Genomic DNA, 16,924 nt, shown 5'->3' on the forward strand with positions numbered 1-16,924 from the left:
TAGTCTGACCATTGTGCTTTTTGAGTTACTGCTAATGGCAGTTCAAAGCTGTAGGTTAAAGTCTGTGTTGAGTTTGGACTTGTTTGTATTAATCTCTGCCCCCCCCACCAGGATTTTATCTAAGCGGGACATGTCCACCCATCTTTTTTTTTTTTTTTTCCACTATTGAAATATACTCTGATTATTTTCAGTAGTTTTACAGAACTTGCTATATTGAGTGCCCCCATCCAGGTCCCCCAGAGCCCCACAACCCCCTGCTGCTACCAGCTGATGGGCGGAGAGGCAGGAAGAAAATAAAAGGAGGGGGGAAAAAAAAAAACAAGGCTTCTGGGAAAACAAACACTCGTCCTGCTTCTTGGCTTCTCTTCTTTTAACCCTTTCACTGACTCTGGCTTGAGGAAACCCTCGGACTACTGTCTAATCGAAGGTGGTTCAGTGTCATGTTGTTGAGCACAATGATGCTGCATAACTGAATGTTTATCCTGAAAGATAAATGACAAACTTCACTTTGTTTTTTTTAATAGCATTTTCTTTTTTTATTGCAAATACATATACAAAAGATTCTTTGAAGATGGTACAAATACATGGGAAGATCGCAGAAGAAAAAAAAAAACGAGTATTGGGAACATCAGTTCTTTGATACTGAGAGAAAAGGAAGTGGAGCTTACAGAGCAGAAAGAAAGGACGGTCCCTCTGGTGATCGCACAAACAACAACAACAACAAAAAAAAAAGCCAAACAGAACAACTGTAAAAATCTTGTAACTGAGATAGCATTTTCCAGTTCTTTCAGCCATAGTTTAAAGTCAAACAAAAGGAAATTCACAAATAACAAATAATCCGTACACTTTTTGTTAGATAGACCCTCAGAAAAATGCAAATACATACTTAAAAAAGACATTTAGATAAGATAAATAAACCAAAAAAAAGACGATTACAGCGTGTACCATTTTGTCTAAGTACCCCCTGGGTTTAAAATCCAAAATTAAAAAAAAAAGGGGAAATTATATGCCGTCTACATTGCAAAGAGGACAATTCATTACTTAGAAGAATAGTATGCAAAATAATTACTTTGAAATAAAATTAAAGCTAATAAATAAATAAAGTTTTCAAACTGGATTTTGACCTGGGGGGGGGGGTGAGGACACCATCATGGTGGGAGACTGCAGGGGGACACCCAAGGGGTCAAAGGTGACTTCCTGTAGCTGTCAAACACACGCTGTTAGACGGTAAGTGTAATCTCAGCTGTGGCCAGCGCTCACACACACATACACACACACACACACACACACACACACACACACACACACACACACACACACACACACAGAAAAAGTTTGAGAAAATGTAAAATCCAAGGCACGGATGGTTGGAAAGGGGCTGCAGTCTCCCCGTAACAAGACAACACAACATTATGAAACCAAGTCTCTCTCTCTCTCTGTCTCTCTCTGTTTCTCTCTCTCTCGTTCTCTGTATTGCCTAATAGCCTTTCCAATGATCATGACACAGCATAACTAAAAAAAAAAATAAAAAAATCAACAGCATAACAGCTTAAATACAAACCATACTTGCTGATTGGCACAGAAAAGAGAAAGCAACAACAAAACAAACGGAAATGCTTGTATGGAATCGAACAGAGAACCAGATACGGCACTACCGTGTGTGGTTAGTTGCTGAACTGGTTAAAATATAAAGCTTTTGGTTTTATATCTACAGGTACAAATAATTACCCTGACCCTCCCCCCACCCCCACGGGTTACAAACTGCCAGCATATGAAGAAAAAAAAAAACCCCAAAAAGAAACATACACAGTACCTACTGAAATATCAACAATCGATAAGTCCTCACAGAGGATTTTCTTAAGTCTTTTCATCTCTCTAAAAATATATATATAGTTTCTATCATGGTACAATAGCAAGGCACGATGTGAGCCAATCACAAGTCCAGCTCTCCTCTTCTTTGAATTCAAGTGTCTGATTCAGGGGAAGAACTCGCCCTGGAGTAAAGTGTTTTGGAGTGTGTGTGTGTGTGTGTGCATGTGTGTGTATGTGTGTGGGTGGGTGTATGGTTGGGTGTGTGTGTGTGTGTTGTCTCTCAGTCTGCCGGGCAGCTCAGGGTCTGGTGAGCTGGGTGTAAACCGGAGCCTGCTCCCAGTGCTGCGGGCTGCTCTGGGGGATGGAGGGCACCCCCGTGTTGTCGGCTATGGGCGTGTACATGGGCCTCTGGCTGGGGCTGCTCATGTAGCTGAAAGTCGAGTACAGCCCCGAGCCCTGCCCCGCCCCCGCGTGGCTGTAGTAGGAGGCGGTGGTGCTGCCCCCCTGGTGGTCGGAGTACTCGTACTGCTGCGCCCTGGAGATGGGCGGGTAGGAGGAAGGGGGGGGGCTGTAGTGCTGCAGGTTGAAGGGGCTGTAGGCGATGTGCTGCGGGGAGCCCTGCTGCTCGCTGTAGTGGCTCGGACTCAGCTGCTCCGTCTTGATCTGGGTCCTGTGCTGGGCCTGAGCTGCCTCTGAGCTGCCGCTGCTCCCCAGGGTGGTCAGGGTGTGCTGCTGCTGCTGCTGTCCCTGCTGGTTCTGGCTTTTAGCCATCCAGGCCGCGGCGCCTCCCGCCTGCGGGCTGACTGGGGCGCCGCTGCTGATGCTGTAGCTGCCCGTGTAGCTGACCGGCGTGGCGTTGCCAGGGACGCCCGGGTGCCCGTTAGGCGGGAGGTACTGGTCAAACTCGTTGACATCAAAGGTCTCAATGTGTGAGATGACATCGCTGCTGAGCTCACCAATGTCCACATCGCGGAAATCGATGTTGAGCTGGCGCCCACCAGGGCCATCGGGCAGAGAGCGGAGGCCCCCTTCACGCTTTAGGTCCATCTTGCCTGAGCTGACATCAGTCTTTGGGGTGGTGGGAGGAGTGGGGGGCCCCTGGGAGCCTGGAAATTACATTAAAAAATAATGACACATATTAGATAGACATATTTTGTACTTTTCAAACAAATCAATGTTTGAGTTTGGGTTGGAGAGTGAATTATAAAACCTTTTTTTTTTTTTTTTTTTTTTTTTAAGATTTTTGGATTCTCAGAAGGCATTCACAAAACCACTGGGTGAAATGTGTAACCACTGAGGGGACTGCTCACCTGAGTGCTCACCCGGGGAGTGCACCTCTCCCATGCTGGAGGCTGGGGAGTCCGCCTGCTGCAGGGCTTTGAAGATGGCATTGGGGGAAATGTGCGTCTGCTCGCTGCCGTCCTCCGGCTCGCTCTGTCCGTTCTTCACCGACTTCCTGCGCCGGGGCTGGTATTTGTAGTCCGGGTGATCCTTCTTGTGCTGCACCCGGAGCCGCTCAGCCTCCTCCACAAACGGCCGCTTCTCCCCTTCGTTGAGAAGTCTGTGCGTAAAGAGTTCCATTAATGTACTGTACACATATTCTTCACAGCAGGCTACTTTAAAAAGGCAGTTTCAAAACAAGTGATAAATAAATAAAGGGTTTAATCAATAAAAATCGAAGAGTTGTGCTGTTCAAACACGAATATGAAAAATACTTTTAAGGAAAGGTTCGGTTTTACTCGTTTATTATTCCGCGTACATTCCATCCTAAATCTGTGCTTAAAAGCTGGAAAGCAGCGCGTTCACACTTACCTCCAGAGTTTCCCCAGAGTTTTGCTGAGCTCCGCGTTATGCAGGTGTGGGTACTGATCCGCCAGCTTCCTCCGCGCAGCCTGAGCCCAAACCATGAAGGCATTCATCGGTCTCTTAACGTGAGGCTTGTTCTTGGTAGATCCGTTAACGCGCACCGGCATAGGCACCAGGGTCCAGTCGTAGCCCTTGAGCACCTGGGACACAGCCTCGCGGATGCAAGCGGGAAACTTATCGTCCTCGTCCTTCTTGAAGTCGGCCAGGGTCCCGTCCGCTCTGAGGAGCCCGTTCTCCGTCGGCCGGGTGTTCTCGGTGTCGGAGCCCGAGCCGGACGGGCACGGAGAGCCCGCGGAGTCCTCGGACATACTCGGGCTCGGGGCATCAGAGAGACACTTGTCTTGTTCCTCCGTCATCTTCAGGTAAGGGTCGAGGAGATTCATACGAAAAACTGTTTGGTGCCAAATTACGCGTGAAACGGGGTAGTTATGAATGTGCTCTCGCGAGAGGAAAAGCCAGTGAAAGTGACTTTACCTTGCCAGGATGAGTTTGGGTAAAGTCTTTCTGAGAGAACTGCACAAAAAACGGCAGCTGCTTCTCGCCTTCTCTCTCTCTCTCTCTGCTCCGGTGCGTAAAACCGATTTGGAGAGTGGAGTGTCTTTACGCACGAGCTTCTGTCAGACTCCCGGGATTGAGTGCGTTCTCTGCAAACGGATCCGCACTTGAAATGGCAAAAACAAGCCAGCTGGTGAGAGTTTGCTTTCAACTCTGCAGGATGAAACGGTAAAATGCTCCTTTCTAGTCTCCAAGTACAATCCCCAGAACGCGTGAGTGCTTTGAACTGCAAACGTTTTGCATGCGGGCTTATAACAGCGTTACCATGCAGCACAGGAAAGCCCGCACCTGATTGGCTGGCAACATGTGACGCCAAAGTAAAGGAATTTGATCCCATTTTTCCCCCTCCTAACCAGCGCGCACACACACACACACACACACACACACACTGCTCTCCAGCCAGTATATACAATATGCTGTTTAATTCTGCTGTATTTTCCTATAGATAATGTCAAAGCTGTGCAGGGAAAGAGTGATTTTGGAATATTGGAATATTTATACACTCTGACCAAAAGTGATCTTTTTTATTATGGAGGAAAAACGTTGAAATAGAAATAAATTCACTGCCAAGAGAATGTGGCAAATAAAAGATCCGACCACATGAAAGATTAGCAGTAAAAAAATGTGTCATTTATTACATTTATCCTCCTCAACAGAAAGTTTCTATTTCTACTTTAAAACATGTTGTGTCTTTCTCCACACTGGTCCCACACTTACAGGTACATAAACTTGTCAATAGGGGGAGACAACAGTCTGGAAACCCAGCAAACCTGCCTCCCTCACCTCTGGCTCTGAGCAGGAGCAGAGGGAGGAGGAGGATGAGGAGGAGGAGGAGGAGGAGGAGGAGGGTCAGGGAGCTCCAGCAGACTGCTGCGGTGCAACAGTTGCTGTCAGACATCAGCTTCTGATTTGTATCGCTCATCTCATTTCCAACAACAGAAGCAATAATCCAGGCGAACGGCAGATTCTGTTCAATTCGCTGACTGCTCAGCATCTGGCCTCACCTTTCTACCAAATGTTCCTCATAAAATGTTCTCACTTTTCAGACTTGTCTTGGACTCTTTTTTATAACTTTATATCCATTTTGGAATTATACAGATATTTGAAACTGTACTCCCAATATGCCTGCAAAACTGGCACACCCAGTCTGTTAATATGCTTTTCATTTATCCGCAAAGGTTGTGCTTTATCTGGTATCAGTTTAAAGGGAACATTAGTTTAATTTTCTACTTTTCTACAAATCATTTTGGAAACGAACACCTCTCATTTTTTGCTGTTTTGTCTGCCACTGCTGAAAGAAGTATTCCGATCCTTCACTTGAGTAAAAGTACCAGTACAACAATATAGAAATACTCGTATACTTCAATCTTAATCTCAAAGTACAGTATTATTAGCAAAATATACTTTAAGTATGAAAAATAAACAGGTAAATTATCATTATGCATCAGAATGACCCCTTTCAGAGAATATGATATTATATTTACTAATGCATTCATATGTAAGAAGCATTTTTAATGTGGTAGCTGGTCCAAACCCAGCTATTTTAACAACTCTGCATAAAGCTGGACAGTCAAAGTCGTAGGAAAACACACATTTTATAAATTGATCACATGTTTTAAATATAAAACCTTAACCTGGAGTGTAAGCAGTGGGACTAACTATTAACACAGTGGAATGAAAAGTAACATTTCCCTTTGAAATGTAAAGGAGCAGAAGAAGAAAGTTGCAGAAAATAGAAAAAAATCAAGTAAAATACATCAAAATTATACCACTGCTGTCAACTGTATCAGTGTTTGTCATCTGCGGGTGATTTTAGTGATTTCAGAAATCCTCCATGAACACACACACACACACACACACACACACACACTCTCTTTGTCCTTTCTCTTCAGCCAAACACAGTGCGTCTCTCCGGCCGGGGGTAACACGAGGTGCTCTGCTGTGGTCACTGATGGTAACCTGCCTGCACACGCCCCCTTTGATTGTTTATTATGCTTTGTGGAGATGTGGAAATGTAAATCTCAGTTCAGGCTAATGTGGACAACATGTGCTACCTGAAGTCGCTTTTAATAGCTCACAGATGTCAGGTAGAGCTAATTTCACCGCCGCTCACCCCGTCCCAGCGTAAGCTGCACAGTACAGACACCAAAAGCCACAGATACAAATCTTAATTTTTTTTCTTTTTCTTTCTCTCTCTTTCTCTGTGTTTAAAAGAGAGTATGACTCTGTCTGTCTCTGGGTGCTGTAATGTTGCTATGTTTCTTGTTTGCATTCAGTCCGACTGCTCAAGCTCTGAATCACTCAGTAATTCTTTCGCTCCCTCACCAATTAGGCCTGTGGTTCCAAAACACTAAAGCCTAACATCGCCGACTCCTTCGCTCCCCTGCAAGTTTATTTACACGAGACATGCTTATTTAAGATACTCACTTTGAACACAAATAGAAGGGAGCAGTTTGGCTCTGCGTTAATAGCTCGTGGGACGTCGCTGCGGTCGCATGCGCGCTGCGTGCCTTTACACAAGGCCACTAAAAAAAAACGCAACTGTTGTTTGCTTGTAGAGCAACACAGGCGTGAACGCATTGACTCACAGCCGTGGCACGGGTGGAAAACACAGCGTCGCTATTGACCGAGCAAATATGGCTAATAGAGGTCTGACAAGAAGAAGGAGGGAGGATGAGATGGGTGGGGGGGTGGGGGGGGGTGACTGGAAGCAGAAGCATGATAGTAATAATAAGAAAAACAAGACAATTAGTTAGAAAACAAAAGGCTTTGAGTGATCCCTGTCCTTGTACATCAGCGGTGAAGAGCAGCTGCTCAGCCGTCACTGCATTCCTCAAACAGACATGTAAATACACACAGTAGATATGAACTCCACGCCCACGTGACATCTTGTCAAAAATGTAAGAAAACGGCAAAAAATGAAAAAAACAAACAAATCTAACACTAACATATGGTTGAACACACCCCTCCTCCCCCTCCTCCCCCACATGTCACACAGGAAAGTTAGACTCTAAGAAAATTATTCCTATGACAACTGTTGGACAGTAAATTCAGTTTGCTCAACTCTCCAAAGTGAATATTTCACTTCAGATCTGGAACTTTTTCACAAACCGTCTTCCTTGAATCGACCGCTTTTAAACCAAACAAACACGTTTTAAATGTGTAGGACAGCGCAGCTTGTTCGGAGATCTGTCTGTGGTTTCGAAGCCACTGCGGGATGATGGTGTCGTCCATTCTGGGCTCTTTTAGGTGGCCAAAGACGGTGAGTGCGGCCGGCAAGCCGGCAGGCCGGCCGGCAGGGCGAGGCCTTGGGAAACTTCTCATCTTGACTTGGAGCTACAGCGTAAAAAATCTGAGCAAACAGTGGGAGTCAACTGCTAAACTCTTGTCTGCTTTTCTTTCGGGAGTCCCATCGGCACTGCTTTGCATTTCTTGGCTTCATATAGGGGTAAGAAATGTGTATCCAGATTTCTAATATGCATTATAATGTAAAGGGGGAACATTTGACACTTTAAACATGATAATTTACTTGGTACTGTGATATAATGACCACAACCCGGAGAGTGAGTAGAATCCGTCTGAAGACACATGTCACACAAATCTCGCTGTTTTCTGTCAGAGACGATGCTGCGTTCAAACACTGTCAGGAGAAAGCGGAAGAACTCGAGAATCTCATAGTAATCCAAAGAGATTGTGTTTACGTATTAATTCAAGATGGTACTCTCACTGCTAACTTGCCGCACCACTATTAACACTTACCTGCCCCTGATCCATTTGTTCAATATTCTTTACAACCCACTAAATACAGCGAACTCTTCGCTCTGAAGCTCGGCACCAAGTGATTATTGGTGACTTAAATGTGTTTGGACCATAATGACCGTATGAATCAACAGCAGAGAAGAGGATTAGGCCTTGCCTTTGGATTCTGTTAAGCCTGTAGTACACCCAGCGAGTATCTAATACTCATGACATCTAATATTAGTATCTAATACTCACTGCATGTTGTATTTTCAGTGGAGTATTTCTTTAATGACTTAAGAAAAGTGAGCTATTTAAGTGTTTGTTGTAGCTTAGTTCCATACCTGTCAATCTATAGCCACATCTTGACTGTCTTCCCATCGTTAAAAAATATAAAAAATAAAAAAAATAAAAAATGAATATGTGATTTTGGGTGGATCTTGTATCAAACAAACATATTTACATGTTTTGGTACGTCTGGAGAATGGCTGGGATGTCTCTGTAGCACCACAACGCTTATGGTGTTAACAACACTTCCATTATTTGTTCAACCCTAAAACAAACCCGTATGTCATTTGTACAAGAAACTCATCAAGACCCACAGTTGCGTTTTATTGCTGAGCGGCATCTAGCAGTTGTGTGAGACAGCATTAGATCTTTGCAGCAAATACCCTCAAGCAACATGTTTACGTCCAAGTGACAAAGCCCTCTAGTGGCTGTAGTGATCCTGACGAGAGCAAAGGAGGAAGTCACACGATGTTTTTATAGAGCGGCATAGTCGGCCAGCAGTGGAGGTCTGGGTGGATGGATGGTTCGACAAGACAGTGGACTTTTAACACGGGAAGCCGATCAATCATATAACCATAACCATGTTTTTTATTATTGTAACCATGACAACGGAAGTCCACGTACCTCAAGAAAATACTCATTTTAACCCAAACCATGATCTTCCCTTAAACCTAAGTTGTTTTTGTGACTCAGTATAACCAAACTTCTACCAGAGCATTGTCACATCATAAAAAGGGTTGGTTGTTTATTTTTGAACAGTTTATCTGTAGCGTGTATCCTGCCGCCAGAGCCTCGCAGGCGGCTGTAAGAATAGTGGTGTCATCTTCTTCCTGTGCCTCAGCCGGAGAGAAAAAAGCCACACCAATGAAAAAGAGTGAGAAAGGTGTTTTTTTTTTTTTATTGTTGTGAAACTACCACAGCTTTGTGTGTTGAATGAAAAGGATGATTATGTGACCCACCCGACCTTTAGCTTGTGGCAGTTGTGGCCAGTTGTGGCAGTAAGAATAGGAGAGGATCAGAGGTATTCAAATACCAACGCGATGGAGAGAATCTGAGGGAAGCATCTCATCTCTTGGTGCCTGCGGCCGGCAGGTAGGTGTGATGTGCCGTTCTTAGAAGATCCAGAGTGATTAATAGTTGCCTTGAGCCTGTGCGTGTTTGTTCCACTCTGATCTGAGCGTCTGGGCACCGGGTGTCTGTTGACTGAACGTCATTCTTCTCCTCATGCTGTTTAAACAACACTTAGGAAAGACCCAGGAAACTCCAGAGGAGGATCGCTCTGTCTGCCATCCATCACTGACCCAAACCCTGCTCCCTGTCTCTTTATGCTTCAGTTAACTTCCAGATTCAAGATTTCAGTTTCCCTCCTTTTTTTGCTTTCTAAAGCAAAAACCTGGGCTGAAAATCATCCCAGATCCCCCTGTCCAAAAAGTTAGAGAGTCGACACTCTCCTTCAGACTAAATCCTGTAGAAAGCAGATCTGAGCACTTTATGCCCCTGGACACATTTCCCAGCAATCTGAGTTGTTGCTGATTAAAATATGTGCATTAGCCGATCATAGCACGCTCTACGAGAGCTTGGAAAAGCGAGAGGAAACCCAATCCACTCAGGCAGAGTCGAAAAAGCCGCAGAGGAGTACTGTTTCCCTCCGAAGATATGGCTTGTGCAAACAGCCCCCGCTTTAACAATAACAATGGTCTCACCCAGCCAGGCCAAGCTAACTAATGACAGATCCACACCTTAATGCTGAGCAGTTGTTTGGGTTTAGGCGAAGGGAGTATGTGTGTGTGTGTGTGTGTGTGTGTGCGTGGAGCATGTGTGTGTGAGGGGGTGGATTTTTTTTTTGGGGGGGGGGGGGGGGATGGCACTTGTCAGCGGGTGGCTCGTGCCACTGGAAAACTCCCTCCTTCCCTCCCCCCTTCCCTGGACAGAGAGCAGCACCCATGATTCGGGTGGAGATTGAGGGAGAAAACCTCTGACGCAGCGAAACGCTACTCTGAGCAGCACGGGACGTCCAACTATAACGCAGCACATTTTTACAGCTTATTGAATTGTGCAGGAGGCAGGATGGAGGTGGTGAGGTGAGGTGGGGGAATGGAGGGGGGTGGGGGGGTGGCAGACATCTAAAATTATTCCTCAGCTCGTTTTTTGGTTCTCTCTCTTTTGTAACAGTAACAGCTTGTGTCTTGGCCAGCAGCTCGGTTTCCTTTCTGGGTCCCTCTCTGTCTTAACAGTTGCGGTTCATGGTGGCTGGTGCCTCACAGTGTGTGAAGGTTTGATGTTTCTGAGGGTTATTTGGCGACAGGTGGAGGCAGGTCTAATCTTAGCTGCACGCAACTTCACAAGAAAACTCTGAACATCTCTTTCCAACCACAAAGATGCCTCACATAGAATAAATGCATTTTATTGCTTAAACACTGTATGTAAAACAAAAACAAAACATCTTTAACATGCAGTTTTCAGATGTGTCAGGTGAAGGATATTTTCATGTCTGAGCCAAATTCCATTGTAAAAAAAAAAAAAAAAAAAAACTCATTAAAATCCATTGAGATTGAATGTTATTCACAGACTTGAATGAGACGGCAGCTGCTCAGACAGTCAGACACAGAGCCACTTATTTGATGCAAATCTTAACTCAAGCTCCATTCACGGATTTTTTTTTTTTTTTTTTTCAACCACATCCCGGAGGATGGATCCAACAGTCATCTTAAACTATAACTTAACCATTTCAACCAATGGTGGATAACAGCAAAAGCTATAAGCTGACCTTGAGTTAAGATTTTTTGCAAAAACTAAATCTTATGTTCCAACAACAGGAGTGCACAGGTGGCTGAATGATGCACTTTCATGGTTGCTTGTGTTGTGCTGGCTCTCTGTCGCAGCTCTTGAATAGAACAGAGCCGTTGTCAAGGGTTGATTTGTCTCAATCTTATTTGCGTCTGTGTGTAACTTTGTAATCTGTAAATATAAAACACCTTCCACAAATATAAAGAAAATGAATCTGTAAACTCACAAAAATATCTTGCAGATATGAACAACTTTTAAACGGGCACAAGCGCTCTTATTTTGAAAAGTGGGACTGGCATCGTCAGCAGGTGATCATGTGCTTTCTGAAAGTGGATTTCTGTTCAGACTGGTGGAAAGTTTGTCTCAAAACTCTGTGTGTGAAATGCAAATCCCAAAGCGTTTAGATGAGATCCACAAATGCTTTCTTGATTCACAAATAAAAAATTTATTCACAACTGCTTGTTACAAAGTTGTAAATGTGAGGAAGGCTTTTGCAAATGCTTTTCATTTATTGCATTCACAAATATGTTTGTTTGTATTTGCAGGATATTTGTTTTTTGTATTTGTGGAAGGGGTTTTATATTTACAGATCACACATTTGCACACAGATTGTCGTGTTCTGCTCACATGAATAAAATTGAGACAAATCCACCTCGATGAATGTTTAAATGTAATCCCAACTTGAACAGCTGCTTCCCCACATCTGTATGAAGGCATGTCACTGCTGTCATCCTTGTAGTTTTGTGGTCCTGCAGAAAACCTTCATTCTTCCTGGACATGTACTTAATGAAACAGTGATGATATCTCAGTGCTTTGGCTGGCTCGCTTCAGCTGCGTCCCTCCACTCAAACCTTCATCCTGCTTTAACCGCAGCCATCCGGATTAAAAGAGTGCTTTTAAAGCAAGGAAGACTTTAGTCCTTGTTTTAATGACATAAATATTTAAAGCCAGAGTTGCCATACAGAAAAGCCAATTGGCAAACAGTGGTAGGAATAACATTGTTCAGTTTCTGCACAGGCATCTATCAAGTAGCTTATTAGTGCTGCAGAAGAGTCTTTGGTTTTCATACTATACAGACACATTATGCTTCAAGTGCTTCTTCACTGGATCTTATCAGTTACAGGAGGTTTCATTTGTTACATCATGTTAAAAGCATCTGTTCAGATACATCAATGTAACCAATAGACAAAACATTATAAAATCTTTTCTTTATCACATAGTAGCCTCTGTATCTGTAGGACAGCTTCTGCCCGTACGGTGTGTTCAGCTCTGTAAAGGTGTCAATTAACCCGAGTTAAATGATGTGACAGACTTGTGTGGAACATATAGTGTTTAACTGTGCTGTAGTGGCTTTATGAGGCTCTACGGAGGCACCTTCTTTTAAGCTAAATGCTAATCAGTATGGTGAGTAAGACTTTACCATGTTAACCATCGTAGTTCAGTTACCATACTAGCATCTGCTAATTAGCACTACACACAAAGTGCAAGTGAGGATGATGCGACTGTCAGCAGTTTCGCAGGTGTTTGGTCTTACAAATAGCTCTTTACAAGTCCTAGCAATATTCATACAACATGGCAGGAATGGCTAAAAATGTAGTTATAACAAGTAAAAACTCTACAGCTAAAAGACCTGAACCTATAATAAAGGGTCATTTTCTTTTACACCTGTGTAATCTTATTTTCTCTTGCTTCCTAATATTGATATTCTACAAAATGTATTTAAGTAAGGACAGCTGGTCAAGAAAAATTCTACTGGAAAAGAGCTGACTTTTCTTTATGGCACTCGTAAAGTGGGCAATGTCCATGCTCAACAGTCCTTCAGCCAACAGCTGCAGTAGCAGAAAGTGTGAGCTGCTAAGTGGAAACGTCTTTGCATAATGTCCTAAGTCTATCCTCCTCAATAGATGCAGTACATGTTTTATACATGTTTCGATTATTATTTTGCTGCCTGTTTTTTGAGTGTGTTTCTTTACCTTGGCTACTGTCTTAATGGTTTTACTAATCAGTATTTGTTCTATTAGAGTGGTGTGTTTTTAAGCTTTATTGTATGCATTAGTGTTGCTTTTTCCAACTGCCCCTGAAGGACATAGATATTGACAAACCCTTTGTTAAGAATGCCAATTTCATTATGTTTCATTTCACATTTCACTGCACAATACTTAAAGCAGTAATTCCATGACTAGAGCAGCAGGTGCACAAATGCATGAATTTCCTTCACTCAGCTCATGTTGTCAATATTTGATTTGTCTTCAAGACAAATTTGGGAATTTTTACCACCAGGTCCTTTTAACACACTTTTCCCATTTACAGCAATAAACTTGTGGTGTGCTGTCGACCACTTACTAAAACAATGTGAATGCAGCATTACGTCATGTGTGAGTGTGTGTTTGAGTGAGCACGCAGCAGAATCACATTCACTTCTTGTGCGTCGTGTGTTCAGTGGTACTGGGGCCACTTAAAGAGTGTGGTTGGTTTTGTGAGCCTCCTGATGTAAAACAAGCCAGCTGTGGTACCATGTTCAGCCTTGATTTGCCACATCTGGACTCATCACCTTATGAGCGTTCACATTGTCAAAGTCTTCCTCCAGTGCCCTGATCATTTAATTCCAAACTTAAGCTTCTCTGAGCAGAGTTTATCTCACAAAGCTCTGTGTGATTGTCTCCATGAGGCACATGCCCGCTCCAAATAAGATTCAGATGGCAGCCAACAAATCCATTGTCAGGAATCACTTGTTACCTCTACTTTACCTTTAAACCAACAATTGACTTTTGAGGTTTGATTTGAATTTCTCAAATTGTTTGTGAGGTCATGGCTGGTGGGGCTTTAAAGGGGTATTACGTAGTAAATGACGTGACCGTCACCCTAAGAAATTGCAAACTCCCTACATGTGTTTCAGTCATTGAAACCAGCAGTGAAACCTTGTTTCCTTTCCCTTAAAACATCAGCTATGTGATGTTTGTGCAATACAAATGTTGCCAGTTCAATTACTGTTCTCTTAATGAACTGCTCTAGTTCTCCACTACTGGCTAAGAATGTATGCACTTGAATTGGCTTCGAATAAAGATAATCCAACAAATGGTTTACGTTATACAGCGCATGAACATGCAATAAGTCGTTTTGCATTGCTGTAAGCAGGAAATGAGATGCAATGAGACTGCAATGCTGAGTCAAAAAGTCCTCTCTGAAATTTTAAGACAAAATGACAGCCCAGTCGTGTCCATTTAACTTCTTCCCACTGTTTGCATAGTGCCAGTGTTCTGTGCCCGTGCAGGTCATACCTCTTTCTTTTCGATGTATCAGTACCACTCTCCCCTCTCTGACCTGTGTCGCCTGTATTACATGTGGCGATAGGAAATTGCCCAGTCTGATTTCCTGCCATCAAAAAGTCTTGACGTATCCTCACAGAGCAGGAAAAGTAACAGAAAGGGCAAGGAGAGGTCATCCTTTTATCAGCCTGATGGTTTTATCTGAGGGGACTTTGAGTTGAAGCCAGAGGCAAAGTTCACCTACTGTAAGTGCAAGTCACTGCTCCCCCCCCCAAGTTGGGAAGTATACTGAATCATCCATTTATTCTCTCAAATAGCCAAAATAAGTCTTGCCAAATCATTTGCTGTAAATACACTGTATCCAAGGTTATGACAGGAACTAATGTCAAGGCTGCAGACATCATTGTTGCACTGAGGAAATGATAGTGAGGCCAGGCAAGCAGATTTATTGACACAGCACATTTCAAACACAGCGTGAATCAAAAGTGCTTCACCTAGACAAAGTAAATCATTAGTATGGCATTCAAAAACATTAAGCAATAAAAACCAGTTTGAAGAAGTTGATGGAGTAAAGTTGATGATAGTAATGAGTGATAGAGTGGTCGTGAAATAGAATATTAGGAGTTTTTAATTCACTTTAACAGAGTTGAATATAAGTTTCTTATCCAGAGTGTTTTCCTGCCGTGTGCACAGTGTATTCTAGGACGGGCTCCAACCTGCATTTGACACCTACAACACCTCAAAACAAGTGATCAGTGAGGAGGCAACCAGTGGGTGGGATGTGTCGAAGAAAGGAGCACATCTACATCATTATGGATTTCAATGGATGCTGGTTGGATGGAAGATTTATTTTTAGAATCTGTGAGGCAGCAAGTGATAACTGGCCAATAGAAAATTTGATAAAAATCAAGGAGGTGGAGATAATGAGGAGGTTTGTTATACCCAGCTTTCTCTGGACTGAGCACGTGGCTTCCTGCTGGTTAAGGCACAGTTTTACATTTCTCTGGTTCGATTCGACATTTCCCGTGTGCCAATTAGATTTCGAGCCAGTGACCATACCCATAATTTAGGCAAATAGGGTGAATCCACAGGGTCTTAATTACAGAGGATGGCACAGTCTTTTCTTAAGCTGCCTCAATTTGTGATTTAGGCGGAAAAGATGGATGTATTTTTTACATTCAACCTTTGCCAAGTGCTGCTTTAAAGCCTAGTCCGTAAAACTCAGGAACCATACTAAGCCCTGGTTTGTTCAGTCCTCGGAGCCATGAGCTGAGCTGCTCATCGCACCACTGAGGCTCGTAATTAAAAATCTCCAGTTACTTCCTTCTTACCTCTGCTGACCCTGGCCTCGTGGCTCAACTATACCCAGGGCCAGTGAGCCGCCTCTGGGGAGCCACAGGAGGAACTTGGCCTCGGACGCTGGACGGAGACCGGACGGCGTTGGGAAGTAATGGGGATGTTGACTCAAGGGTGACGAGGGTGGGCGGATGTGACCGCCGAAGAAGAGCGTGCCAGGTAAACACAGTACAGTCGCGATGCCAGATTAGCTTTGCTTATGATGCCAGTGTGTAGGCTGCCATGCTGTCTTATATGGGGAAATCAGTGGCGCCGAGAGAAACAAAAGACGGAGAAAGACTAAGAATGAGAAGAAGACTGGGTCAAACAGAGACAGGAACTCACTGAGAGCGATCATGTTTCTGTCTCTGGGGTTGTTATTAAAGCTGCATCTAACACCCAGGAATGCAGGAATGTCCGCTGACGTCTTTCTCATCAGGTAGCGAGCAGGACACGGGGTGGAGAAAGTGTCAGTTTGTTTCAGGAAGGAACTGATACTGCAGGGCCATCGGAGGATTCAAGTATTGCCACTCAGAGGAAAAGACGGAAAGACAGAAGTATCACTTTCATGAGGAACGAAAGAGAACAACAGAGCGCGACAAAGAAGAAGAAAAACCTACTGGAATTAAACCGTGATTGAATAATGGCTGAGTCCTTTTCGCGGCAAATGACCCAGGGCTAACGGCATAACTGGCCCTCCTGTCACCGGGTCCTCCTCCTCGAGTACCAGCCCACTGTGGTGAGTGAGCGGTGGAGTAGCAGAGGGCCATACATACAGTAAGCACTCTGTCTATCTCATAGGCTCATTCAGCTGTGTGGTTTGGCAGGTCGAGCGGCGATGTAGGTGGCTGCGACTGAAGATATGGAGACCCACGTGTGCCGAGCTTAAGTATTCAATTTACCACGGCCAGTAGGACACATTACACGTTGAGCCTGTGTGTGTGTGTGTGTGTGTGTGTGTGTGTGTGGAGAGGGCAAAAGTGTTGGCTTATTGCAGCTAATCCCTCACCTTTAGCCCGCACTTGGCATTGTGTGGCGCCTTATATTTGTCATGCAACTGAAGTTTAAGAGTCTAATAAGGAAGTCAAGGCCTAAGCTTCTGCAAACAGTGCAGAAAAGCACCCACTATCAGCTGACTGGGTGAGCAGTGAGGAAGAGCCTCAGACTACTCCAGTAACGCTGGTATAGCACACACACACACACACGCACTCATACCTACACAGACGTATTCCCAAGCGTCGGCCAAACATATATCAGCACTGTTTCATATCAAAGAC

At 44.0% G+C, this 16,924-nt stretch overlaps 1 protein-coding gene across 1 annotated transcript; it reads right to left on the reverse strand.

Moving 5' to 3' along the window:
• Positions 1–1,754: 1,754 nt before the first annotated feature.
• LOC111219771 (transcription factor Sox-9-A-like) lies at positions 1,755–4,371 on the reverse strand. Its single transcript, XM_022742544.1, has 3 exons — positions 3,625–4,371; positions 3,123–3,373; positions 1,755–2,918 (listed from the first exon to the last, which is right to left on the reverse strand). Exons 1-3 carry the CDS (start codon positions 4,059–4,061, stop codon positions 2,110–2,112), a joined length of 1,497 nt encoding a protein of 498 aa, XP_022598265.1. The 5' UTR covers positions 4,062–4,371; the 3' UTR covers positions 1,755–2,109.
• Positions 4,372–16,924: the final 12,553 nt, after the last annotated feature.

Source organism: Seriola dumerili, unplaced genomic scaffold (genome assembly GCF_002260705.1).
Source record: "Seriola dumerili isolate Sdu_G_001 unplaced genomic scaffold, Sdu_1.0 BDQW01000068.1, whole genome shotgun sequence".
In the NCBI taxonomy this organism is placed as follows: Eukaryota; Metazoa; Chordata; class Actinopteri; order Carangiformes; family Carangidae; genus Seriola; species Seriola dumerili.

What these genes read in the sequence shown, in the direction of transcription:
- LOC111219771 (XM_022742544.1), bottom strand. Translation starts at nt 4,061, where the DNA reads ATGAATCTCCTCGACCCTTACCTGAAGATGACGGAGGAACAAGACAAG. An exon ending in ACTCTGGGGAAACTCTGGAG is followed by an intron (nt 3,374 to 3,624) that starts GTAAGTGTGAAC and finishes CTTTACGCACAG; the next exon opens with ACTTCTCAACGAAGGGGAGA. An exon ending in CTCCCCGGGTGAGCACTCAG is followed by an intron (nt 2,919 to 3,122) that starts GTGAGCAGTCCC and finishes TGTAATTTCCAG; the next exon opens with GCTCCCAGGGGCCCCCCACT.